Below are 26953 nucleotides of genomic sequence, written 5' to 3'. Positions count from 1 at the left end.
AAGATTAGAAGCAGAAAGAAAACAAAAAAAAAGTTGCTAAATGTCTTCCATCTGCCTTGGCAGACGACCAAGACTGACACCAGCAGAAATCAGAGCCTCTTACTTTTTCTCTCAGCCTAAGAATATCATAAATCATAAAGAATTATATTTAAAACAGCAGTGGAGAGATAGAGTGAACCTTTGGTCTAACTGTGACACCCTCATCTCTGGGTGTTATATCAAATTCAGGCTTTTAACGCTAGTAACGTAAAGTTAGAAAATATAAAATAAACATTGATGAAATGAACAATTCACTTCATACTCACAGATTGCTTTGCTTGCATCTTTGCATTCCCACCAACCAACAAGTCATGAATTTTCTCATTGTAGACTTCAAAATAGCTCATTTCAATATGGTAGGTGACCTTTGAAGAGTCAGAAGAAATATAACCAAAATAATATTTTATTTGCAACTCCTGTAAAGAAAAGACTTTTCACATTAAGATCAGATTTATTGCAAATCGTAAAAGTACACGATCTGCGATCTGTTCGGTGAAACAAGTAGCTGAGTAAACAGATCAGAATATTACTGGTTTTAAATTTCTAACTTTAGTCTGAAATATTTTAAAGGGAATTTTAACCTTTCCACATAGTGGTAAGTTACAATATGCCTAATGCTGACAATCAACGGTGGTTACATTGTCATCAACAGGCCAGCTTTTTAAACCCAAATATTTACTGAGTTCAAATTTCACCATCAGTTCTGGTGGGGTTTGAATCCAAGTCTCCAGAACATGTGCAGGGCAGGTGAATTGGCCATGCTAAATTGTCCGTAGTGTTAGGTAAGGGGTATATGTAGGGGTATGGGTGGGTTGCGCTTCGGCGGGGCGGTGTGGACTTTTTGGGCCGAAGGGCCTGTTTCCACACTGTAAGTAATCTAATAAAAAAATCTAATCTAATAACATAGGCCTGGGTCTCTGGATTACCAGTTCAGTGACATCACCATGATACAACCACCTCCCAAATTTCTTTGCTCCCCGTTACTACTTCTCTGGCATCATTTTCCAGCAGTAAAATGTCAATACTTGGTTTTTATATATCTTTAAAAAACTCTTGCAATCTTCTTTTATATTACGAGGTGGTTTGCCCTCATATTTCATATTCTGCCCTCTTATTGGTTATTTTAGTTCTCATTTGGTTTTTAAGAGCTTTCCACTAATCTTTACCTCATTGTATGTTTTTTCTTTTACTTTTTGCTGCCCCAGATTTTCCTTGTCAGCCATGGGCACCTCATTCTCCCCTCAGCATATTTCTTCTTTCTAGTGATGAATTTCTGCTCTGCCTCCCAAATTACCCCCAGAAACTCCAACCATTGCTGCTCCAAGGTAGGTTCACTGCCTTCCCTGCTAAACTCCCCTTCCAATCAACACTGACCAGCTCCTCCTTCATGAGTGGTAGTTACCTTTATTAATTGTAAACACATTACATCTGATTCCAGCTTCTCCCTGTCAAACGTAGAGACAAAAAAAATTGCAGATGCTGGAATCCAAAGTAGACAAGCATCAGGAAAGAAGGGTCATACCTGAAAATGTCGACATCTCTACCTCCTGATGCTGCTTGCCTTGCTGTGTTCTTCCAGCCTCCTATTGGTCTACTTCTCCCTCTCAAACTGCAGTTTGATTCTATTATATTATGGTCATTGCCCCTTTGAGCATCTTTCACCTTAAGCTCCTAAATCAAGTTGACCTCATTCCACATCACCAAATCCAGAATTATCTGCTGCCTCAAGGGCTTTATCACAAGCCACCATCTCAGAGACATTCCACAAATGCCATTACTTGAGATCTGCTATCAACCTGATTTTCCACAATCTACCTATATATTGAAGTTCCCCATGATTACTGGAGTAGTGCCTTTCTTACATGCCTTTTCTTACATGACTACTGCTAGGAGGTCTGTATACAACTCCCATCAGTGTCTTTTTTCTTTGAGGTTCCTCAACTCAACCCACACAGATTCTGCACCTTTCAACTCTATATCATTTCTTGTTATCAATTTAATTTAATATCTTACAAACAAGGCAAGCCCACCCTCTCCGACTGTCCTTTTGATAAGATGTGTTTCCTTCGACATTTAGTTCCCAACCCTGATCCCCTTGCAGCCACATTGCTATGATACTCACAAGATCTTGCTCAATTTTAATCTGCATTACAAACTTTGCCTGATACTTAAATGCAGGCAGTACACAAAACATCACCCTCAGTCTTACATTGACTGTCCCCCTTTTCATAGTTGTTCCGTATCTGCTGTGCCTGAACTTAGATGCCTGACTCTTTCCATACAGAGTCAGAGTACTTATCCTGAGATGCACATAACCTCTATTGAGCCCTCCCCAACTTTAACTTTATCCATAAATTTCCATAGAAGTGAAAACCCCCACCCCCACAACTCCCACTATTTAGCTTTAACCCCTATCCATAGCCCTAGTTATGCGATTTATCAGGCCTCTGGTCTCAGCATGATTCAGGTGGAGCTCAGCCCATGGTAAAGATCCCTCCTTCCCAAATGTTGGTGCCAATGTTCCCATGATGAAGGTAAGGAATTTGATTGGCTACCTTGATAACTGGAAAGAAATATTTTATTCATGTTGTGACCTATGATGCAGTGGGACTAGAGTGACAAGGCACTCCTCCAGCCTTAGTCATAACACGGACAACATATCTGCTTGTTGTCAATTTGTTGTTTCTCAGAACCTGGAATTTAAACACCAAATCAAAATACTGATATTGCTGAAAATCTGAAGTAAAAACAAAATGCTGAAAATAGTCAACAGATCAGACTGCATTTGTGCAGAGAGATAATTAATGATAAGTTGAAAAGAATAAATAATAAGTTGATCTTTCAGCAGAGCTTGTAAAGTTAGAGATACTACAGGTTTTAAGCATTTACAGAGAGAAAGGAAGGAGAAAAGGGCTTGTGTAGTCATTAAGTGACAAAAAGTTTGATGATACAAGGTCAAAGGAGTTAGCTAAGCATAGAAATAAAAGTACGAGTCGACAGAAAATGTAAATGTGAATAACAAACTCATCACTAAGAACTGCTACCCCAGGATTATAACCTCAACAAATTAAAGTAGTGAGAGTAAAATGCTGCATTATTTGGAAAGAGCGCTTGGTGGCTATAATGTCAGAAAAGGGGAAATAGGAGGAGAGGTATACTTCTCTTACGTTTGTACAGGAAAGGGAGTCGATGATTGAGGTGATAGCAGAGTAGTACTTTCTTTCAAATTGCCAAAAAGGGAAGGTATGCTTAGTGGTGCCATCGCCCTGGAGGTGTCTGAAGCGGCAGTGGATTATCCATACATCATGGAGGATTGTGGGTAGGAAGGTGAGAACAAAGGAAACTATCATTATTCTGGAATGTACACGATGTGTTGAGAGCAGAAGTATGAGAAATGAAATGGACACAGTTGAAGGTCCTGTCAAATACAAAAGAGTCCTTACTTAAGGAAAAAAAAAGACATATCGAAGAAGGTATGGTAGGTGGCATTAAATGCGAGTCAGGAGTGTGGTGCTGGAAAAGCACAGCAGGTCAGGCAGCGTCAGACGAGAAGGAGAATCAATATTTCTGGCATAAGTCCTTCAGCAGGTTTACCTGCTCCTCGGATGCTGCCTGACTTGCTGTGCTTCTCCAGCACCACACTCTCAACTCTGATCTCCAGCATCTGCAGTCCTCACTTTCTCCAAGGCATTAAGTGTGACAAAGCCTGAGAACCGAGAAACTAGAAGAGTCCACATAGAAAGCAGTGTGGGAGAAATTGTATTTACAGGAGTCAATGGATACATTGTAGATATAATCGATAGTTTAAACTCAGCAATGGAGCAAAAGGATAATGAAGTAAAGGAAGAGTCAGAGATGGACCATGTGATGGTGAAGAGAAGGTAGAAATTGGAAGCAAGGTTGAGGAAAGGTTCCTTTTCAGGGTGAGAGCAGTCGATGGCACTGACTCAGTTGTCTACAAACCAGAGAAAGTAAGAGAATGACAAGAATAGGCCTGGTGCAAAGACCATCTTACATATCCCATAAAATGGCAAACCCAGTTAATCGCAAATGACAAGATTCCATCATAATATCCTTTCTTTGGTTTGGTCTACTCCTCTATCACACCAGTCCCCTTTCTTTCCCACATAAAGATACGAGATGCAACACCTGCCTTTTAGAAGTCCTCCTTTCCCACTATACCAGGAACCAAATACTCCTTCCCAATGAAAATGTCTTACTTGTATATCTTTCAATTTTAACACCAGTATTTACTGCTCTCAATGTGGTCTCCTTGCATAGATTGGGTGACATTTTGCAGAACACCTCCATTTTGTCAAGTGTGACTCCAATATATTCCATCACTTGGCATTTTAATTCCCTGTCTCACTTCCATCTTAACCCTCTCTATCCTCTGCTTTTTGTACTCTTCGAATGAAGCTTACCAGAAACTTGAAAAATAATACACTTTTCAAGTGGACAATTATCAGCCATTCAGACTCAACAGAGCTTGGCAACAAAACCAAATCGCTGGAAAAGTTCAGCAGGTATGGCAGTTTAACTGTGGAGAGTTAATATTTTGGCTCCAGTGACTCTTCCTCAGAACTGATCCTAGAAGATCTCAGAGATGGTTTTCTGGACGAATGTGATGAGGAACCAACTAGAGAACAGGCCATCTTAGACAAAGTATTATGCAAAAGGAAAGGAGTAACTAGTAGTGTAGATTCCTTGCTTGGAGTAAAGTAATTGGTAAAATAAGACTCCTTATCGATAAGTTACGGCCATCTTGATGGAGAGTGGAGGTAGTTGATTCAGAAAATAGGGGCCGGAATCTCAAGGGAAACCACCTTGGCTGGAGGCACGAGTTGGGTATGATGGATTAGGAAATATTGCTGAAGGAATGACAGTGGTTAGGCAACTGCAAACATTCAAAAACAGAATGGATGAACTACAAAAATTGGTCATTCCTGCCTGCCATAAGAGTACAAAGAGAACAGGGGCAGCACAGAGGTTAGCACTGTTGCCTCACAGTGCCAGGGACCGGGTTCAAGCAACCATCTTGTGTAGGGTTTGCACATTCTCCCAGTATCTGTGTGGATTTCTGCTGGGTGCTCAGGTTCTCTCCCACAGTCTGAAGATGGGCAAGTTAGGTGGATTGGCCATGCGAAAGTACACTTATTTTTCATGCATGTGGAGGTTAGGTGCATTAGCCAAGGGACATGCAGGGTTACAGGTATAGGGTAGGGGGAATGAGTCAGGGTGGGATGCTCTTCAGAAGGATGGTGTGGACTTGTTGGGCTGAATGGCCCGTTTCCATATTGTGGGGGTTCTGTACAAAAAAAAAGCTGTGGCTTATGAGGAAAGTTAGAAATAGTCTGCAATGCAAAAAAAGAACACAAACTGGCAAGAGAAAAACAATTGACCCAAGGACTGGGAATAGTTTAGAAGTCAGTCAAGGAGGATCAAAGGATTGATTAAGAAGCAGAAAATAGGATAAGAGTAAGATTGCAGGGAAACTTCTGTTTTTTTTGTATTTCCATAGAAACATGGGAATTTATAATGACAAAGAATACAATATGAAGAGTAGAAATGTATCAATGTGATGCAACAAAGTTCCTTATTTTGAGGTAGCTTTGCAAAAGCAGTTGAAAACAAATGGGCTATGGAGAGGACTGATGACAGTGGTCTATTTTTATTGATTTTTATTTCATATCTCTAGCATCCACAGTATTTTGCTTTTGAATGAAAATGATCGATTTGATATTGTGTTGGTTCCTTATAGTCAGAAACATGGGAATTTATATGGAGAACAGTGAAATGGCTGACAACCCAAATTCATATTTTGCTTCTGTCTTCACAAAAGGGGGAACACAAATATAGATTGTTCTGCTATACCACGACAGTTGTGTTCCTCTGCAACCTCGTGCTATAGAAAATTTCACTATGCGAAACTGCGATAGAAATCACACCGTAGAAGACCACATGATGGAAAACCCACCATTCCCGTTCAGCAGAAACTTTGCATTATGCAAACAATGTATACAATTCATTAATTGCGTTATAGCCAATTAGTGCTGACGGAACATGCATTACAGAAGAACTACCTGTAATATAATCAAAAATGATAGGGAAACACAGAGTTTACTGAAAATTAGGAACTGAAGCAAATCTATATCAGTCAGAAAATGCTGTTGGAGAAATTGATGGGATTGAAGACTTATAAATCCCCAGGCTCTGATATTCTTTATCCCAGAGTGCTCAAGGAAGTGCCCCTCCAAATAATGAATGCATTGGTGGTCATCTTCGAAGATTTTTTGGACTCGGGAACAGTTCTACAGATTTCAGCATAGCTAATGTAACCCCACAATTTAAAGAAGGTGGACAGAAAACAAAATTATTGATCAGTTACCTGGTGTTGGTAGTTTCGTAAGATACTACAGACCATGAGTAAGGATTTTATCGTCAAGAACTGAGAAAATAGTGGTAGAATCAGACACAGTCAGCATGGAATTGCAAAAAAGGAAATCATACTTGACAAATCTACTGGAAATCTTTGAGGACATAACTTGGAGATTTGATCAGGGGAGCAAATGGACTTGGTTTTTGGTTTACAGAAGGCTTTCAACAAAGTCCCACATAACAGATTAATGTTTAAAATTAATGCGCATGGGATTGAGGGTAGTGCACTGAGATACATAGAAAATTGGTTAGCAGACATGAAACAGTGGGAATAAATGGATCTTTTACTGAATGGCAGACAGCGACTAATGGGATACTACAGGCCTTGGTAATAAGACCCCAGCTAATCACAATAATGATTTAGATGAGGAAACTAAATATAATCTCTCAAAATTTGCAGATGACAAAGCTGGGTGGAAGGATGAGCTATGAGGAGGATGCAGAAATGTTGCACTGTAATTTGGACAGGCTAAGGAGGCAAAAGTATGGCAGATATAGTATAATGTGGATAAAGATGAGATTATCCACTTTGGTAGCAAAAAGAGGAAAGCTGACTATTATTTGAATAGCTGTAAATTAAGAGAGGGGAATGTTCAACAAGACCTGCATGTGTTTGTACACCAGTACTGAAAGCAAACAGTAAAGGGGGCAAAGCAAGAGGATTAGAGTACGGGAACAAGGATGTTTTACTGCAATTATACACTGTATTGATGAGGCCACATTTGGAATATTGTGTACAGTTTTGGACTCCCTATGAGAAAGGATGTTCTTGCTCTAAAAGGAGTTGAGTGAAGGTTTACCAATTTGATGCCTGGGAGGGCAGGTCTGATGTACAAGGAAGATTGAGTCAGCTAAGATCATATTCACTGGAGTTTAGAAGAATGGAGGGGTTTGGAGGGGGAAATCTCAGATACCTATAAATTCCTAACAGAATAGACATGTCAGATGGTTATTTATGTTACTTATTCAGATTCTGGTGGAGGATTCCAGAACCAAGGATTATGGTTTAAGGCTAAGATTTTTAGGACTGAGATGAGAAGTTTTCTTTAAAAAAGAACCCAGAGACTGGTGAGCGTACGGAATGCGGATATCATGGAATGGTGGGGGGGGGGGGGGGGGGGGGGGGGGGGGGGGAAGGTGTGGGGTGGGGGGAGGCTGATTTAGGGTCAAGCTTAGCGATCAGCCATGATTATATTGAATGGTGGAGCAGATTTGAGGGGCTGAATGGCCTCCTCCTGCTTCAAATGTTTCAATGAGCAGATGGCAAGTATATACAACCAAAACTTGCCAAGTCCTTTTTAAAACATGCAAATTGAATTGTATTGATTAAAATGGAAGTCGACCCATAATTTATCAGCAACCTGAACAGTATAAACAAATTAGGATTCTCACCAACTGACATGGCAAGAGCAGCAGCCAGAATCATGTGAAACTCCCTAAAGGAAAGTTTAGGCACTTATTCCCTCAATTTTCCTGATTACAAGTTGTTTCAAATTCCCTTCTTTGGTTACTTATTCAGAAACCATACTTTAAGTCCTGATCAGCAGTCTTCTTCCTTCAGTTGTTCTTTTGTAATTTCCGATAGGTTTAGGGTGGGAACTGAACAGTGACATGTGGATATTGCTTGGGTGTTAAAATCAGACGGCTCTGTCTGTTTTCTTGGGCACTACTGAGTCAATTCCTGCTTTGGGTTAAAAATTAGGTGTTCAATTTCCACTCTTAGCGTATGTTAAAATGAAAGGAAAATTTTTCTACTAATCTATATTGCAGTCTTCCAGAATTACTTTATAATTCAATGAGAATGGATCATTACTACATAATAAATTTGCCCTTAAAAAGATTACCTGTTGCAATTCAGTTTTTGCTACTTCGGTGAATAACTGTTCACAGAACCTCGGTATTATCCCCGCATCACTGAAGCCCATCATCCTTTCAAGAAAGGAAAGCAATATTTAAGCAACAGGACCAAACTTGATGGAAATAAATTGTATTAAAAATGAATTAAAATATGTAGTGTTTCTCAAAGTGTATCAGGTGAAACTTTGAATCAGTTTAGTTTTGCATTAATAGCAATATTTTTAGGTACCATTGAACAGAAGTCATTACTCAGTTAACATTTTACTTCATTTGCTGTTTCTTTAACTAAACAAGATACCAGTGAGCTTTTCTGATCATTAGGGCAGAGTACACTCCGGATTCTTGTTATAATAGCACATTTATGACTCACCATTGCCGTGATTGAAATTTATGATAATATGAATTTATTCACTTGCATTAAATATGGCAGTTATCAGGTAATTCACATTAAGCAATATAAAGAATAGAAATGTATCAAAATGATGCACTGAAGTTCCTTATTTTGAGGTAGTTTTGCAAAAGCAATTGAAAACAAATAGGCTACGGAGAGGACCGATGACAGTGGTCCATTTTTATTGATTTTTATTTCATATCTCTTGCATCCACAGTATTTTGTTTTTAAATGAAAGTGATGGATTTGATGTTCTAAAACAAGAGTATCATGATCACTATAAAGACAACTTTGATACAGTACTTGAATTGGTCGATAGAATACAACATCATTAGTTGTAGGTCCAACTAAATTATTAATTTTGAGCTAAATTATTCTCAAACAAGAGTTAGATTTTGGTGAATAAGGTTAGTGATATTTCACAGTAGAGCGATATTCAGATCAGTAATAATATGGACATTTTATGCAACACTTTACTTCATTATTAAAACAAACCAATCATAACAAATTTTATCCAAACTTACGTGTATGATTTTCCAGAACCAGTCTGGCCATATGCAAACAGACATGTGTTGTACCCCTCAAAGGCTTTTTCTAGCAACGGCAATCCTATGTTCGTATATACAGCTTCCTGGCTTGAAAATTCAGGATGTAACCCATCAAATGACCAAAAGGAAAAGTCATAAGTAAAAGAGTAAGTGCGATTTGTTTCTGGGTGTTGCACAATTGTGTCCTGTCCTTGCATGAATATTACTTGCTGTGCATTTTCATTTTTTTCCCTAAATAAAAATTGAAAAAAAAACATATTCAACATACAAACGTAGAGAAAATGATCATGGTAACAATAGCTAATACGAAGAGAAAGGAAAAATACATGTTGTCATTTCATCTCTGTGTCACACTGTTAAGGGATTGATTATGGTCATATTTTTCTTTATCAGTGATTAAAACCGTTTTGCACACATTTAAAATTTGTTTCCATGATAAAGATTTCTCACCTATATTTCACTATGCTGCCCTGATATACCTACACCATAATGCTAAAAAGATCCATTTAGAGATTCATATAGATATAAAACACAGAAACAGACCCTTCAATTCTGCTCGCCCACGCCGACCAGACTTCCTAAATAAATCTAAACCCATTGCCAGCATTTGGCCCATGTCCCTCTAAACCCTTCCTATTCATATACTTATCCAGATGCCTTTTAAACGTTATTATTGTACAAGCCTCCACCATTTCCTCTGGCAACTCATTCCATTCACGTACCACCCTTGCGGGAAAAAATTGCCCCTTATGTCCCTTTTAAATCTTTCTCCCTCGCCTTAAACCTATGTCCTCTGGTTTTGGGCTCCCCAACCCTGGGGAAAAGACCTTGACTATTCACCTTATCCATGCCCCTCATGATTTTATAAACCTCTGTAAGGTAACTCCTCAGCCTCCGATGCTCCAGGGAAAACAGCCCTAGCCTATTCAGCCTCTCCCAAATGCTCAAATCTTCCAACCCTGGCAACATCTTTGTAAATCTTTTCTGAACCCTTTCAGGTTTCACAACATCTTTCCATGGCAAGGAGACCAGAATTACACGCAGTATTCCAAACGTGGCCTAACCAATGTCCTGTATAGTCACAACATGACCTCCCAACTCCTGTACTCAATGCACTGACCAATAAAGGCAAGCATACCAAACACCTTCCTCATCATCCTATCAACCTGTGATTCCACCTGCAAGGAACTTTGAACCTGCACTCCAAAGTCTTTGTTCAGCAACACCCCCCAGTACCTTAGAACTAATTCTGCCTGTGTCTGCATACAGTTTCCTCCGGGTACTCTGGTTTCATCCCAGTCAAACGATGTGCAGGTTATTGGCCAAACTAAATTGTCTATAGCGTTCAGGGGTGTAGATTAGGTGCAAATGTAGAGTAATCAGGTAGGGGAATGGGACTGGGCACTTTGGTGTGTCAGTGTGGACTTGTCGGGCCAAATGGCCTGTTTCCACATTGTGGGGATTCTATGATTATATGAAGTCCTATCATGTTTTGTCTTTCCAAAGTCCAGCACCTCACATTTATCTAAATTAAACTCCATCTGCCACCCCTTGGTCCATCGGCACATCTGAGCAAGATCCCATTGTAATTTGAGGTAACCTACTTTGCTGTCCACTACACCACGAATTTTGGTGTCATCTGCAAACTTACTAACCATACCTCCTAGGTTCACATCCAAATCATTGATATAAATGATGAGAATCAGTGGACAGAGCACCAATCGTTGTGGCACATCACTGGTCACAGGCCTCCAGTCTGTAAAGCAACCCTCCACCACCTCTGTCTTCTATCTTTGAGCCAGTTCTGTATCCAAATGGCTAGTTCTCCCTGTATTCCAAGTGATCTAACCTTGCTAACCAGTCTACCATGAGGAAACTTGTTGAACACCTTACTAAAGTCTATATGGACCATGTCCACCGCTCTGCCCTCATCAATCCACTTTGCTACTTCTTGAAAAAAACTCAGCCAAGTTAGTGAGACACGATTTCCCGTGCACAAAGCCATGTTGATTGCCCCGAATCAGCCCTTGCTTCTCCAAGTATGTGTAAATCGTTGTCCCTCAGGACTCCCTCCAACAACTTGCACACCAGTCTATAGTTCCCTGGTTTTCCCTTGCCACCTTTCTTACAATAGTTGCACCTCATTAGCCAACCACCAGTCTTCCTGCATCTCAAATGATACACATATCTCAGCAAGGAATCCAGCAATCACTTGCCTAGCTTCCCACAAATTTTTAGGGTACAATTGATCAGGTCCCAGGGATTTAACCGCATTTCTGCATTTTAAGACATCCAGCACCACCTCCTCTGTAATATGGACATTTTTCAAGATGTCACTGTTTATTTCCCAATGTTCACTATTTTCCACACCCTTCTCCACAGTAAAACTGATGCAAAATACCAGTTTAATATCTGCCTCATCTTCTGCAGTTCCACACATCGGCCTTGCTGATCTTTGAGGGGGCCTATTCTCTCCCTAGTTACCCTTTTGTCCTTAATGTATTTGTGGAATCCCTTTGGATTCTCCTGAACACTATTTGCCAAAACTATCTCAGGTCCCCATTTTGCCGTCCTGATTTCCCTCTTAAGTATATTTCTACCACCTTTCTGTTCTTCTAGGGATTCACTCAATCTCTGCTGTCTGTACCTTACATATGCTTCCTTCCTTTTCTTGACCAAAATCTCAATTTCCCCAGTCATTCAGCATTCCCTACATCTGCCAGCCTTGTTCTTCACTCTAACAGGAACCTTACTATTTCTGGATTCTTTTTATCTTATTTTTGAAGGCATCCCTTTACCTCCAAACATCCACCCCTCATCTATTTTTGAAAGTTCTTACCTAATACTGTCAAAGTTGGCCTTCCTCCAATTTAGAACTTCAACTTTTAGATCTGGTCTATCCTTTTCCATCACTATTTTAAAACTAATAGAATTATCCCCGCTGTCACCCCAGTCATCTGCTCAGCCTTATTTTCCCAAGAGACTTTTGCACCTTCTCTTGTAGACACATCCACAAAGTGAATCAGAAAATTTTCTTGTACATACTTAAATTCCTCTCCATTCAAGTCCTAAAAACTATAGCAGCCCCAGTCTGTGTTCAGAAAGTTAAAATCCCCTCTTATTAGATTAGACACTCTACAGTATGGAAACACGCCCTTCGGTCCAAAAGGTTCACACCAACCCTCCGAAAAGTAACCAATCCAGACCTACTCCCCTACCCTATATTTACTCTTGACGAATACATCTAACACTTTGGGCAATTTAGCATGGCCACTTCACCTGAGCAGCACATCTTTGGATTGCAGGAGAAAACCAGAGCACCTGGAGGAAACCCACGCAGACACGGGGAGAATGTGCAAACTCCACACAGTCACCCAACATGGGAATTGAACCAAGGTCCTTGGTGCTGTGAGGCAGTAGTGCCAACCACTGAGCCACCACGGCACCCCCAAATTTCTTATAGATAACGGAGATCTCCCACTGACTATTGGGGAGTCTATAGTACAATCCCAAAAAGATAGTCATCCCTTTCTTATTTCTCAATTCCACCCAAATAACATCCCTGGACATATTCCCAGGAATATCCCCCAAGTACAGTCGTAATGTTATCCCTAATCAAAAATGCCATTCCCCCTCCTCTCTTGCCCTATCTATCCTTCCTATTGTATCTAACCTGGAATATTAAGTTGCCAGTCCTGTCCATCCCTGAGCCACGTCTTGCTAATTGCTATGATATCCCAGTCCCATGCCAAAATATCACTTCCAATCACTTTAACCTAGATAAATTCTCGAGTTTGCTCCAAGTTTGCATTCTAATTTGAGGATGTCATAGTATTAGAGATCAGTATTTATGAAATTTTAGCCTACTTTGCCTCTCCACCAACACCCTTTCAAATACCTTGCTGTCAGACTGCTTGTGTGATATCTACTTTGGATAAGTAAGCTTATCTTCCTCGAAAGACTGAAATGACAGAGTGCTGTCATCATCAGCCTCCACAATAGATTGTCCTCTCTTCCTGCTGACAACCATTTTCTTAGTCTGTATCACCACCTCTAGAAAACTGTTCAACTTTTGTCAAGAATCTGTCACAGAATCATAGATGTTTTACATTGCAGGAGAAAGCCATTCAGTCTATTGTGTCTGCATCTGCTCTCCAAATAAACATCATTATCTACTGCCAATTTCCTGCTTTTCCCCATACCCTTACACATTATTTATGTCCAAATAATCATCCAATGCCCACGTGTATGCCTCATTTGAACCTGTCACTTCCAGGCAGTGTATTCCATTCTCTCACTACTCACTGTGTTAAAACATCTTTTTCGCACATAATGTACGCTCCTTTTGCAAATGACTTTAAATCTGTACCTTCTGGTTCTTGATCCTTTTAAAAGCGGGAACAGTTTCTCCTTATCTGTTCTATATACCCACTCATGATTTTGAAAACTTCTATCAGATCTCCTTATAGTCTTCTTCTCTCCAAGGAGAATAGTCCCAACTTTTTTACTCTCTCCTCAAAACTGAAGTTTCTCACCCTAAAACCATTCTTGTAAATTGCTTCTGCACTCTTTCCAATGCACTTATATCCAATCTATAATGTGCCCAGAACTGTACACAATACAAAAAGTGCCTATACAATAGGAAGACTTGCAGTTATGCGATATCTTACAAGTACTTTCCAAGGCATTTTACAGTCAATTAAATACTTTTGATAGGATCTGTGAAGAGAAATCAGTGTTAATGTTTTGGGTCCAGTGAGGAAGGGTCACCGGATCTGAAATGTTAACTCTGATTTCTCTTCACAGTGTGCTGTCAGATCTACTGGGCTTTTCCAACAAGTTCTGTTGTTTACCCTATCCACAGTTCTTTCAATTTTTAAATATTTTTGATGCTGTGTTGTCACTATAATTGTCTCAGCTCGCCCCTACCATTTGAACCATCATCACCTTTCTATCTAATTCCTTTAACGCTCTCCAGATTGGAGTCTCATCCATCAACTTTCACAAATGCTGGTTCATATAAATTCCGCTGTTTTAACCTCATTCCACATCAACTTCCAGTTGTTCATTGCCTTGTCGTCACTGATCTACACTGGCACCTAGTTTGCCATTGTCTCAAATGTAAAGAATCATAGAGTCCTTACAGTGTGGAAGCAAGCCATTTGGCCCATTGAGTGCACACCAATCCTTCAAAGAGAATCCCATTGTTACGACACAGGGTAAACCCTCCTGCTTAATTTGAAACAGCAATACAGAAAAGATTTATCATGTGCGGTAATCTATGAAAATTCAAGAGGGCGAGAACTATTTAAAGTAAAAATTAACAACTTTATTTCTTAAAGTATAATAGAGAATAATTAATTAACAACTATTTACAAATTCTTCCTCTAACTTATCTTTTATTTTCCCTTCTATAACACAAGTCCAATAAAACCCCTGATTAACATTTACCAAAATTCAACTTTTCAAAAAAATCAACCAGATGTTGAATCTTCTTTTCTTTTTCTTGGGGATTTCCGCTTCACAGATTACTTATCTATAAAGGTACCTTTAAGAGAGTCCTAAAAACTATAGCAGCCCCAGTCTGTGTTCAGAAAGTTAAAATCCCCTCTTATTAGATTAGACACTCTACAGTATGGAAACACGCCCTTCGGTCCAAAAGGTTCACACCAACCCTCCGAAAAGTAACCAATCCAGACCTACTCCCCTACCCTATATTTACTCTTGACGAATACATCTAACACTTTGGGCAATTTAGCATGGCCACTTCACCTGAGCAGCACATCTTTGGATTGCAGGAGAAAACCAGAGCACCTGGAGGAAACCCACGCAGACACGGGGAGAATGTGCAAACTCCACACAGTCACCCAACATGGGAATTGAACCAAGGTCCTTGGTGCTGTGAGGCAGTAGTGCCAACCACTGAGCCACCACGGCACCCCCAAATTTCTTATAGATAACGGAGATCTCCCACTGACTATTGGGGAGTCTATAGTACAATCCCAAAAAGATAGTCATCCCTTTCTTATTTCTCAATTCCACCCAAATAACATCCCTGGACATATTCCCAGGAATATCCCCCAAGTACAGTCGTAATGTTATCCCTAATCAAAAATGCCATTCCCCCTCCTCTCTTGCCCTATCTATCCTTCCTATTGTATCTAACCTGGAATATTAAGTTGCCAGTCCTGTCCATCCCTGAGCCACGTCTTGCTAATTGCTATGATATCCCAGTCCCATGCCCCCAACCATGTCCTGAGTTCATTTGCTTTACCTGTTCGGCCTCTTGCATGGAAATAAATGAATTAAACTGCATCAGGCCTCTCTCTTTCTCTGCTTTGTTCCTGACTGTTTGACTTACTTCTTTTTCCAACTGTCCCAGTCTCCCTGGGTCCCACACCCCTTTACGAGTTTAATCCTCCAGAGCCACTCTAGCAAATCCCCCTGCCAGTATATTAGTTCCTTTCCAATTCAGGTGCATTCAGTCCTTCTTATATAGGTCACTTCCACTCCAGAAGAGATTCCAATGATCCAAAAAAAAAAAATCCTGCTCCATGGACCAGCTCCTCAGCTACATATTCATCTGCCCTATCCTCCTCTTCCTACCCTCACTAACTCATGGCACTGGGAGTAATCCAGATATTACTACCCACAAGAATCTACTTTTTAACTTCCCATATTCTGTCCTCAGAATCTCATCCTTTTCTCTTCCTATGTCATTAGTTCTAATGTATACAATGTCTTCCTGCTGGTCCCTTTCCCTTTGAAAATATTCTGCACCCTGTCAGAGATATCCTTGGTCCTGGCTCCAGAAAGACAACACACCATCTGAATATCTCACGGTCAGCCACAGAAATGACTGTGCCTCTGACTAGACTGTCCACTATCAATCACTTGGAATCTGGTGCATCCCTCCTTTCATTAGAGCTGATCTCGGTATCAGAAACCTGGCTGTAAGTGCTGCATTTTCCTGAGAGTCCCTCATCCCCTATGTCTTACAAAATGGCATACTTGTTTGAGATGGAGATAGCCACAGGAGACTCCTGCACTACCTGCCTCCCTCACCTACCTTTCCTAGAGGTCACCCATCTACCTGACTGTATCTTCAATTTATCTCCCTCCTTGCAACTGCCATCCATCATATCCCCTAGCTCCTGTCTCCAACTGCAACTCCTTTACTAGTTTAATCCTCCAGAGCCACTCTAGCAAATCCCCCTGCCAGTATATTAGTTCCTTTCCAATTCAGGTCCACATGACCTGACAGGATTCACAATCAAACACACTTCCTACAGACATAATCATTACTAACATGGAAACTCTCCCTATCTCCCACATCCAACAGGAACCACACATCATTCTCTGGATTAGAGGTGCTGGAAGAGCAAAGCAGTTCAGGCAGCACCCAACGAGCAGCGAAATTGACGTTTCGGGCAAGAGCCCATCATCAGGAATAAAGGCAGTGAGCCTGAAGCGTGGAGAGATAAGCTAGAGGAGGGTGGGGGTGGGGAGAGAGTAGCATAGAGTACAATGGGTGAGTGGGGGAGGAGATGAAGGTGATAGGTCAGGGAGGAGAGGGTGGAGTGGATAGGTGGAAAAGAAGATAGGCAGTTAGGACAGGTCCGGACAAGTCAAGGGGACAGGGCTGAACTGCAAGTTTGAAACTAGGATGAAGTGGGGGAAGGGGAAAATGAGGAAGCTGTTAAAGTCCACATTGATGCCCTGGGGTTGAAGTGTTCCGAGGCGGAAGATGAGGCGTTCTTCCTCCAGATGTCTGGTGGTGAGGGAGCGGCAGTGAAGGAGGCCCAGGACCCCATGTCCTCGGCAGAGTGGGAGGGGGAGTTGAAATGTTGGGCCACGGGGCGGTGTGGTTGATTGGTGCGGGTGTCTCGGAGATGTTCCCTAAAGCGCTCTGCTAGGAGGTGCCCAGTCTCCCCAGTGTAGAGGAGACCACATCGGGAGCAACGGATACAATAAATGATATTAGTGGATGTGCAGGTAAAACTTTGATGGATGTGGAAGGCTCCTTTAGGGCCTTGGATAGAGGTGAGGGAGGTGATGTGGGCACAGGTTTTACAGTTCCTGCAGTGGCAGGGGAAAGTGCCAGAATGGGAGGGTGGGTCGTAGGGGGGTGTGGACCTGACCAGGTAGTCACGGAGGGAACAGTCTTTGCGGAAGGCGGAAAGGGGTGGGGAGGGAAATATATCCCTGGTGATGGGGTCTTTTTGGAGGTGGCGGAAATGTCGGCGGATGATTTGGTTTATGTGAAGGTTGGTAGGGTGGAAGGTGAGCACCAGGGGCGTTCTGTCCTTGTTACGGTTGGAGGGGTGGGGTCTGAGGGCGGAGGTGCGGGATGTGGACGAGATGCGTTGGAGGGCATCTTTAACCACGTGGGAAGGGAAATTGCGGTCTCTAAAGAAGGAGGCCATCTGATGTGTTCTGTGGTGGAACTGGTCCTCCTGGGAGCACATACGGCGGAGGCGGAGAAATTGGGAATACGGGATGGCATTTTTGCAAGAGATAGGGTGGGAAGAGGTGTAATCCAGGTAGCTGTGGGAGTCGGTGGGTTTGTAAAAAATGTCAGTGTCAAGTCGGTCGTCACTAATGGAGATGGAGAGGTCCAGGAAGGGGAGGGAGGTGTCAGAGATGGTCCAGGTAAATTTAAGGTCAGGGTGGAATGTGTTGGTGAAGTTGATGAATCACTCTACTGAAGGTTATCTTTGCACCTCAGCAATCTACAGACCAGAAAATAGCACAACCTAACTGCTCTGAAAACACTGCTCAAGACTTGCTTTGTACCTATGGTTTTATATTTTTAAATTTAATCAAGAGACAAATCTCAATAGAAACAATCAAAAAAGAACCCACTTGACTCACTATTGTAGATTTACCAAAAATAAGTAAGGTTACACATTAAAACTAGCCACTTAACTGCTTCCCTGTTGTGAAATCTCCCACACAGGTTTTTCTAAGGTCAGCTGTAAACTTTGCTATTTATTTTTCTTGGAATGAACTCTGATGTCCAGAGATACTTGATAGCAAAGCAGCAGGTGTGCTGATTCTCTGCTGGGTCACACAGCAGTGCAGGTTTCTTTATCCATTTGAATCACTTCCCATTTGATCTCTACCTTTGTCTGTCTTCCTCCTTTTTTAAAAGTGCCGTTATTTTGATCTTTCTTCCCCCCAAAGTTCCAAAATAATGTACCAGTTTATAAAGCCATAACTACTGCTCCAAGAATTTGAGAAAATCAACTCCAACACTGAAAATATCTCCAATAAAAAAAAAGCAGCTCTTACAGCCACAAATTTTTCCCAACCTCCATCTTGGATTACCCAAAATTACTCTATGGCAAAGAGGTTGCTGTGATGTCAAGGATGGACAATTTTGCAACATTACATTAATTGCCTTCATATACATCCAAGTATGGGAAGTCTTACATCTTCTCAGGCAGAGAGAGAGAATATTATGCAACCAATGAGAAATCAAATGAGGGGAGTCTTACATACAAGTTTGAGAAAAAAGGAAGATTAGTTTGAAAAATGGCAGGTAGCGAGTAAAAATATGCAAGAATACAAGAAAGTGGGCGACACGGTGGCACAATGGTTAGCACTGCTGCCTCACAGCGCCAGAGACCCGGGGTCAATTCCCGCCTCAGGCGACTGTATGTGGAGTTTGCACATTCTCCCTGTGTCTGCGTGGATTTCCTCCGAGTGCTCCGGTTTCCTCCCACAGTCCAAAAATATACAAGTTAGGTGAATCGGCCATGCTAAATTGCCTGTAGTGTGGGGGTGAAGGGTTAAATTTAGGGGAATGGGTCTAGGTGGGTTGCGCTTCGGTGGGTCGGTATGGATTTGTTGGGCTGAAGGGCCTGTTTCCACACTGTAAGTAATCTAATCTAAAATTGATTCCTTGCCAGAAGTACATTTTTAAATAATTCCCATTATAGATAAATGAGACCATTCGATAAAATGAAGCAACATAAAAATGGCTGGTTGAAATCCAGATTTCCCATCCTCAATACAGACAATGATATACCAGAAATAATAGGTATGCATCTTTACACGTGCACATGCATTTATTTTATTTTATATATTTACTCAAACTGGTTCCACTGTAACCTGCTCCATGATTCTATGACCTCTTGACAAAGAAGAATTTCAATGTAGCTGCTTTGCAAGAAAGGTTGGCACAGTGGCTCAGTAGTTAGCACTGCAGCCTCATAGTGCAGGGACCCGGATTTGATTCCGCCCTTGGGCGACTGTCTACGTGGAATTAAGCACATTCTCCCCTTGGGTTTCCTCTGGCTGCTCCAGTTTTCTCTCTCAGCCCAAAGTGTGCAGGTTAGGTGGATGGGCCATGCTAAATTGCCCATAGGTGTCCAAGGATATGCAGGCTAGGTGAATTTACCAATGGGAAATTCAGAGCTAGAGGGAAAGGGTGGGGCAGGGTAGGATGCTCTTTGGAGGGTTGGTGTAGACTCAAATGGGCCATATGGCCTCCTTCTACAGTGGAGAGATTTTACGATTCTATGCCAAGTTATTTATTGGAAGGCAAAATAAAAACAGTGAAAGCAAAAATGAAAATGAATGCCTTTGCTAGCTCATTTCAGTAAATTCCTCGAGTAACACGATTGGGACCTGATATCGAGTTGCCATTGTCCTACACGATAGAAAAATACAGCTGAAATAAAAAAGATTCTGAGATAGCTTGCCAGCAGAGAGATACAGAAAAGCTGTTTTCTTTTGTTGCAGAGTCTAGAATTGGGAGGTCAATTTCTCAATGCGTCAGTCATTTCGGACTGTGGTGAGGAGAAATTTTTGGAATTCTCAATCATCAAAGTTTCTGGAACTCAATAGTATATAGAGCGCATTGCCCAAGAACTTCATTGATCTGTTTTCAATCAAGGAATCAGATGAAGAACTGCTGTTGGTGCAGAAATGCAGCCATAATCAAATTGAGTGCATGAGCAGGTTAGGAGGACCAAACTATAGGCCTACTCATTCTTGAAGATATGAGTTCTCTTAAAGGACAAGCAATTTTAGTACTAAAAGTAGAAGTGTATATAAAATCAGTTCAATCAGCAAGGTACAATTCAGTCACACATGGCAGAGCTATAATTAACAGAATCTGTTTGAGAAAGAACAAATTCATATTTAAATAGCACCTCAGAACTTTGAAAAGTACTTTACAAATAGTGGTCACTTTTCAATATAATGCAAACAAATGTGCCAAGATCCTACAAATAACCAAGTTACAGTTTCTCATCTTTGGTCTTTAGAATTCTTTTTCCCCACAGAAAGCAATGGAGACTTGGTAATTGAATATATTCAAGACAGAGTTAGTCAGATTTTTGATTGACAAAAGGATTCCAAAGCTAAAAAGGGCACTAGAAAGTGGATTGGAGGCAACAATCAGATCAACCATGATTCAACTAAATGGTATAACAGATCAAAAGGGTTAAATGGTCTACATCCAACTAGTTTTTCATATTTGATTCAATTCAAGACAAAAAGTAGCATAACTTCTAAACCGAAACAAATTCCACTTAAATACCTCAAGCACTTAACACTAATTTTATTGCTTAGTCATAGGGTCGTACAGCCTGGAAACTTACCTTTGGTCCAACCAGTCCATGCCGAACATAATCCCAAACCAAACGAGTCTCACCTGCCTACTGCTGGCTCATATCCTTCCACACCTTTCCTATTCATGTATTCATCCAAAGTCTTTTAAACGTCGTACAGGTAGTTCTATAACACGATGGTTGCGCTCTTGTGCAACCCTGCATTATAGAAAAATCATGCTCGAGAAACAGCACTTGAGGTGTTGGTGACGTAATTGTCTTACAGCCAACACACATTTTAAGTGTTCACACTTTAGAAACAGTATCTCCAATTCGTCAATTGCATTACAGCAAATTCGCATAAACACATGTCATAGCAGAATAACCTGTAATTGTACCCACATCCACCATTTCCTCAGAAAATTGATTCTAGATGTAAACCACCCTGTCTAAAAAATTGCCCCCACGTCTTTTTTAAAATCTCTCCTCTCATCTTAGAGATATGTCCCCTTGTAGTGTAATCCTCCCATCCTATGGAAAAGACAACTACCATTAACTCTATCAATACCCTTCACCATTTTATAAACTTCTAAGGTCACCTCTCAATCGCCTACACTCCAATTCAATTCACCTCATGTGATCCAGAAATAGATGCTCCTGTAGCTCCACTGTTCCATTAAATCTACAAAACAGGCATCTGCCCTGTAATGTGGACAACTGCTCAAGTCCATGCAGACAACAAAAGACAGGACAAATCTGACTTAACCAACTACTATCCAATCAGTCTACTCTTGATCATCAGTGAAGTAATCAAATTAGTGGGACAGTGCAATCAAGCAACACCTACTCAGCAGTAACATGATCATGGATGTTTAGTTAATGTCTCACCAGAGCCAGCTTCTGACCTCCTCACAGCCTTTTCCAAACGAGGATAATGACAACATAAATTTACTCAACATCAAAGCAGCATTTGATCAAGGAGCCTGAACAAAACTGGAATCAATGGGAATTGGGAGGAAATCTCTCAAATGGCTGGAGTAATACCTAGCATAAATTACCAATGATTCTGGTTGTCAGAAATCATCCATTTCAGTACTTCCAAAACATCAATTCAGGAATTCCTCAGGCCAAACCATTTCGGATGCTTTAATGATCCTCTGACAATCATAAGGTACAAAGTGTGGATGTCAGCTGATGATCACATACGACTCAGATACTGAAGCAGTCTACATCAATATGCAATAAGACCAAGATAAGATTCAGGCTAAGGCTGATACATGGTATGAATGTTATTTGCCAATTCACACCAGGCCTCCAAGAAAGAATCTAAACATTTCTCCCTAATGTTCAGTGGCATGACCATCACCAAATCCCCCCACATTCAACATTTTTGGAGTTACCATTTTCCAGAAATTGACTGGACCAGTCAATTTAATAGCATGGCTGTGAAAGCAAGTCATCTCCTAACACCTTAAAACGTTAGAACAAGAGAAGCAGCATGAAGAGGTGGATGTACGTTTGTTCACTGAGTTGGAAGGTTCGTTTCCAGACGTTTCCTTACCCTACTAGGTAACATCTTCAGTGAGCCTCAGGCGAAGCAATGCTGAAAATTCCTGCTTTCTATTTATATGTTTGGGTTTCTTTGGGTTGATGATGTCATTTCCTGTGGTGAAGTCACTTCCTGTTCCTTTACTCAGAGGGTGGTCTAACTCGATGTGTTTGTTGATAGAGTTCTGGTTGGAATGCCATGCTTCTCTGAATTCTTGAAAAATGTGTTGCTGGAAAAGCGCAGGTCAGGCAGCATCCAAGGAGCAGGAGAATCGACATTTCGGGCATAAGCCCTTCTTCCTAAAGAAAAGCTTACGTCCAAAACGTTGATTCTCCTGCTCCTTAGATACTGCCTGACCTGCTGCGCTTTTCCAGCAACACATTTTTCAGCTCTGATCTCCAGCACCTGCAGTCCTCACTTTCTTCTAGGAATTCTTGTACATGTGTTTGTTTGGCTTTGTCCTAGGATGGAAGTGTTGTCCCAGTCGAAGTGGGGTCCTTCCTCATCCGCATGTGAGGATACTAGTGAGAGAGGGTCATGTCTTTTTGTGGCTAGTTGGTGTTCATGTATCCTGGTTGCTAGTTTTCTGCCTGTGTGTCCAATCTAGTGTGTTACAGTCCTTGCACAGTATTTTGTAAAGGACATTAGTTTTGCTCGTTGAGTGTATAGGGTCTTTCAAGTTAATTAGCTTCTGTTTTAGTGTTTTGGTGAGTTTGTGGGCTACCATGATGCCAAGGGGTCTGAGTAGTCTGGCAGTCATTTTAGAGATGTCTTTAATGTAGGGGAGAGTGGCTCGGATTTCTGGACATGTTTTGTCTGCTTGCTTGGGTATGTTACTGAGAAGGAAGTGAGGACTGCAGATGCTGGAGATCAGAGCTGAAAATGTGTTGCTGGAAAAGCGCAGCAAGTCAGGCAGCATCCAAGGAACAGGAGAATCGACGTTTCGGGCATCAGTCCTTCTTCAGGATTCCTGAAGAAGGGCTGATGCCCGAAACGTCGATTCTCCTGTTCCTTGGATGCTGCCTGACCTGCTGCACCTTTCCAGCAACACATTTTCAGCTATGTTACTGAGAAATCAGCAGACTGTGTTCATTGGGTACCCATTCTTTTTGAATACTTTTGAAATCCTCTCAAAATTCACTATGAAGGGGTGGAGTCAGGGTCCCACATAACCAGGATTTTAGTTTAGTTTTTAGTTGTTGGTGTTTTGAAGTTTGTTGTGGAAGCTAACATACATCCGTCTCGCTACCAGAATTTTCTTCTCATGTTTTTTTCTCCTATACTGAAGAAATACCACATATGAGACAACCTATTTTACTGAATTTGTCTTTGCCAAGTGTGTATTTATGGAATATTATGAGATATCCTCAGTGTCCTGGCCAATATTTATTACTCTATCAACATGATATAAATAAATTACTTGGTTACAATGCCATTTGTAAGAGTTGCTGTGCAGAAATTAACTGCTGTGCTGCCTGCAGAATGCAAACATACTTCAAAAGTGTTTAGTTGGCTGTAAAGCACATTGGTTTCACGACCATGAAAGGCACAATACAAATGCAAATCTCAATTTTTTTGTTAACCAATATGGGGGAAAATAAGAACATTTCCTCAAAGATCTAAAAATTAAGATATTTAATAATAAATTTCCAAACTGTACTAAGTCCTAAGAATCTGAGTCAACCAATACAATTTTCTAATTAATTTGTTTCAAGCACTTACCTCTCACTGAAAGGTCTCACTCGAACAGCCACAGTCACAGCACTGTCTACTCCATTTAAACATTCATTCCCTGCACATAGGCTTGTTGATGATATCTCCACTTGCCTAAGAGTTCCTCTTGTAACCACTCCACTTCTTAGTGGTTTTTGATCTCCTTTATCTGCGACTGTATTTATGGAATATTTTAAATTATTGATCCCAGATTCCATTGTCCGTTGTTTTTGTTGGAAGTCTCTGGCCATTGATTTAACAAAATTACTTTGATTTTTAGTTTCTTGCTGATTAACAAGCTTCATTATTTTAGTTACATCTGTTTTTAACGTTTCATTTCTATCTACATTCTGCTTGGAGGACATTTTAAAAGGCTTTGCCTCTGTCTTTTGTTGACTGTCATCAGATTTTCCAGATACCATCCTTTTGACAGGTGTTATTGATGGCTTGGTGGGGGTATGCACTTTGTTAATAGTCGTGACTGAAGTTGACCGATAGGAAGAAGTTGTTGAATTTTCCTGTTTCCTGCCAATTGAAGTTGACTTTGCAGCTGCAGAAAGATTGATTCTGGCAATTCCAACATTTTGCATTAATGAGAGACTGGAAGATACAAAACCCGTGGAATTGGTCCCTTTGGTTTGCAAAAGGTTATTTGATGCCTGGATTGTGATATTGTGTGTCAGGCTTTCTGCATTTTCCTTGAAAATACCAATTCCTCTTTCCAAGTTACCCCCCTTAGTACGACGTTGCAATGCAAGTCTTCTTTCTCCTTCACTTGATTCAACATTTCTAATATCATCATGAATACTAGGATTTCCTCTATCAACAGTTTTTCTTCTCTGAAGGGTTAGCCTACCTTCAGGCTTGGATGGTATAGAAGGTCCTAGAGTTCTTTTACTAGCTGACACAATGTAAGTCTTATTAACCTCATTGCTCTTATCCAAGGGCAATATTGACTGTCCTTGTGAATCATGGTATTGCACTTGGGATGTAGGTTCTCGGTCGATCCGTTTGCTTCCTTTCTCCAGGATGTTGGCTGGATTGTTCTGCACTGAACGAAGAGCACCAATGACCATAGTTTGATCTTTGAAGCTGTGGTATAAACAGACACTTCATTTAGAATTATTTTTATTAAAAGTCACCAAAAAGTAATATTTGTTTTCAATTAAGAGAATTACAGTAGTAAAGGTACTTCTGTACATAAAAGATAGCAGAAATAATTCCAAATACATTTTCATTTAGCCCTCTCCCACTCACCTTTGATCGTCTGCATTTCCCTTAAAGGCTTTGCACATAAAGTATTCAAATAGAAAAGGGCATGATTTACTGGTGGTGGTTAATTGATTAAAACAAAAACATGGTATTTTGGTGATCAGAAAAAAAAAATTCAGATGTGTCTAAGGATACTTTTGGATAAAAGAAAAAAAGAACAGAAATAATCTCAAAACCCAATGATGTCAGACATGCTTACAAACTCAGCTTTTTTTTTAAATATAGCTCCACAACAGAGTTAAATTAATATTTTCAACATTTCTGGAAAAGTGAGAGATGGGTATTACATTACCAGCTACATGCAATGTAAATATATAGGTTTACGTTTTACAGTGTTTAATACTATGAGAAAATAAGCAAATGATACTTGTATGCTAGATATTGTTTTAAAAAAAAACATCACACAATACCAGATTATCATCCAACAGGTTTATTTGGAAGCACTAGCTTTCGAGGTATTGCCTCTTCATCAGGTGGTTGTCAGAACTGCCTGATGAAGAGGTAGCGCCTTGAAAGCTATTGCTTCCAAATAAACCTGTTGGACTATAACCTGGTGTTGTGTGATTTTTAAACTTTGTCCAACCCAGTCCAACACTGGCACCTCCAAATCAAATACTAGATATTGTAGCAGTTTGTCATTGTTTACACTTGAAAAATAAGGCAGTGAAACAGTTTATAGAGTCTGTTAACTCAGTTGGCTGCCTTGCAATGCAAAGTGACACCAAGAGTTCGCGAGTTTTGAGACGATTTGTAGCTCAGGTTGATGTTCTGGATGTAGGTTTGCTCGCTGAGCTGGAAGGTTCGTTTTCAGACGTTTCGTCGCCATACTAGGTGACATCTTCAGTGAGCCTCCGGATGAAGCACTGCTGATGATTCCTGCTTTCTATTTACATGTTTGGATTTCTTTGGGTTGGTGATAAATCAGGTGCAAGTCACTAAACGAAACAAATTAGAGGAAACCTTCAAGACCATCAATAATACTCTCACTGGCATAAGATTCACGAAAGTGGAGAAAAACAACAACAAACTGCCATTCCTAGATGTCACAGTATAGCGTACAGCCAATTGGGAACTTCAAACCAGCGTCGACAGGAAAACAACACGCACAGACCAAATATTGAACTACAGAAGCAATCACCCCAACATCCACAAATGAAGCTGCATCAGAACATTATTTCAACAAGCCACCAAAGACTACAGAACAAAGGAACTACACAGAGTTGAGGAAAATCACCGATACAGTGTATTCAAAAAGCACGGGTACCCAATGCACATAGTCCGCAAATTTCTCAGCAAAAAAACCAAACAAGCAATAAAGAGCGTCCAGAAAACTTAGCCACTCTCCCCGACATCAAAGACATCTCAAATGACTGCCAGACCCCTTGGCATCATGGTAGCCCACAAACCCACCAACACACTAAAACAGAAGCTAATGAACTTGAAAGACCCCATACAGTCAACAAGGAAAACTAATGTCATTTACAAAATACCATGCAAGAACTGTAACACACACTACATTGGACAAACAGACAGAAAACTAGCCACCAGGATACATGAACATCAAGTAGCTACAAAACGACTTCAC

At 40.7% G+C, this 26953-nt stretch overlaps 1 protein-coding gene across 2 annotated transcripts in view; it reads right to left on the bottom strand.

Annotated features, from left to right (window-relative positions):
• Positions 1-26953, bottom strand: part of kif14 (kinesin family member 14) — a 114462-nt gene that overhangs the window by 82411 nt on the left and 5098 nt on the right. For both annotated transcript variants that reach the window (XM_072573837.1, XM_072573838.1), the window contains exons 2-5: positions 24106-25188; positions 9250-9504; positions 8322-8406; positions 306-404 (exon numbers count right to left, since the gene is read on the bottom strand). In XM_072573837.1, the coding sequence (XP_072429938.1) occupies positions 306-404; positions 8322-8406; positions 9250-9504; positions 24106-25188 (1522 nt within the window). The remainder of the gene's footprint in view (positions 1-305; positions 405-8321; positions 8407-9249; positions 9505-24105; positions 25189-26953) is intronic.

This window comes from Chiloscyllium punctatum, chromosome 7, assembly GCF_047496795.1.
Source record: "Chiloscyllium punctatum isolate Juve2018m chromosome 7, sChiPun1.3, whole genome shotgun sequence".
NCBI lineage: Eukaryota > Metazoa > Chordata > Chondrichthyes > Orectolobiformes > Hemiscylliidae > Chiloscyllium > Chiloscyllium punctatum.
Note: the sequence above shows the minus strand (reverse complement) of the source record. Positions and strands in the feature narration are given on the sequence as shown.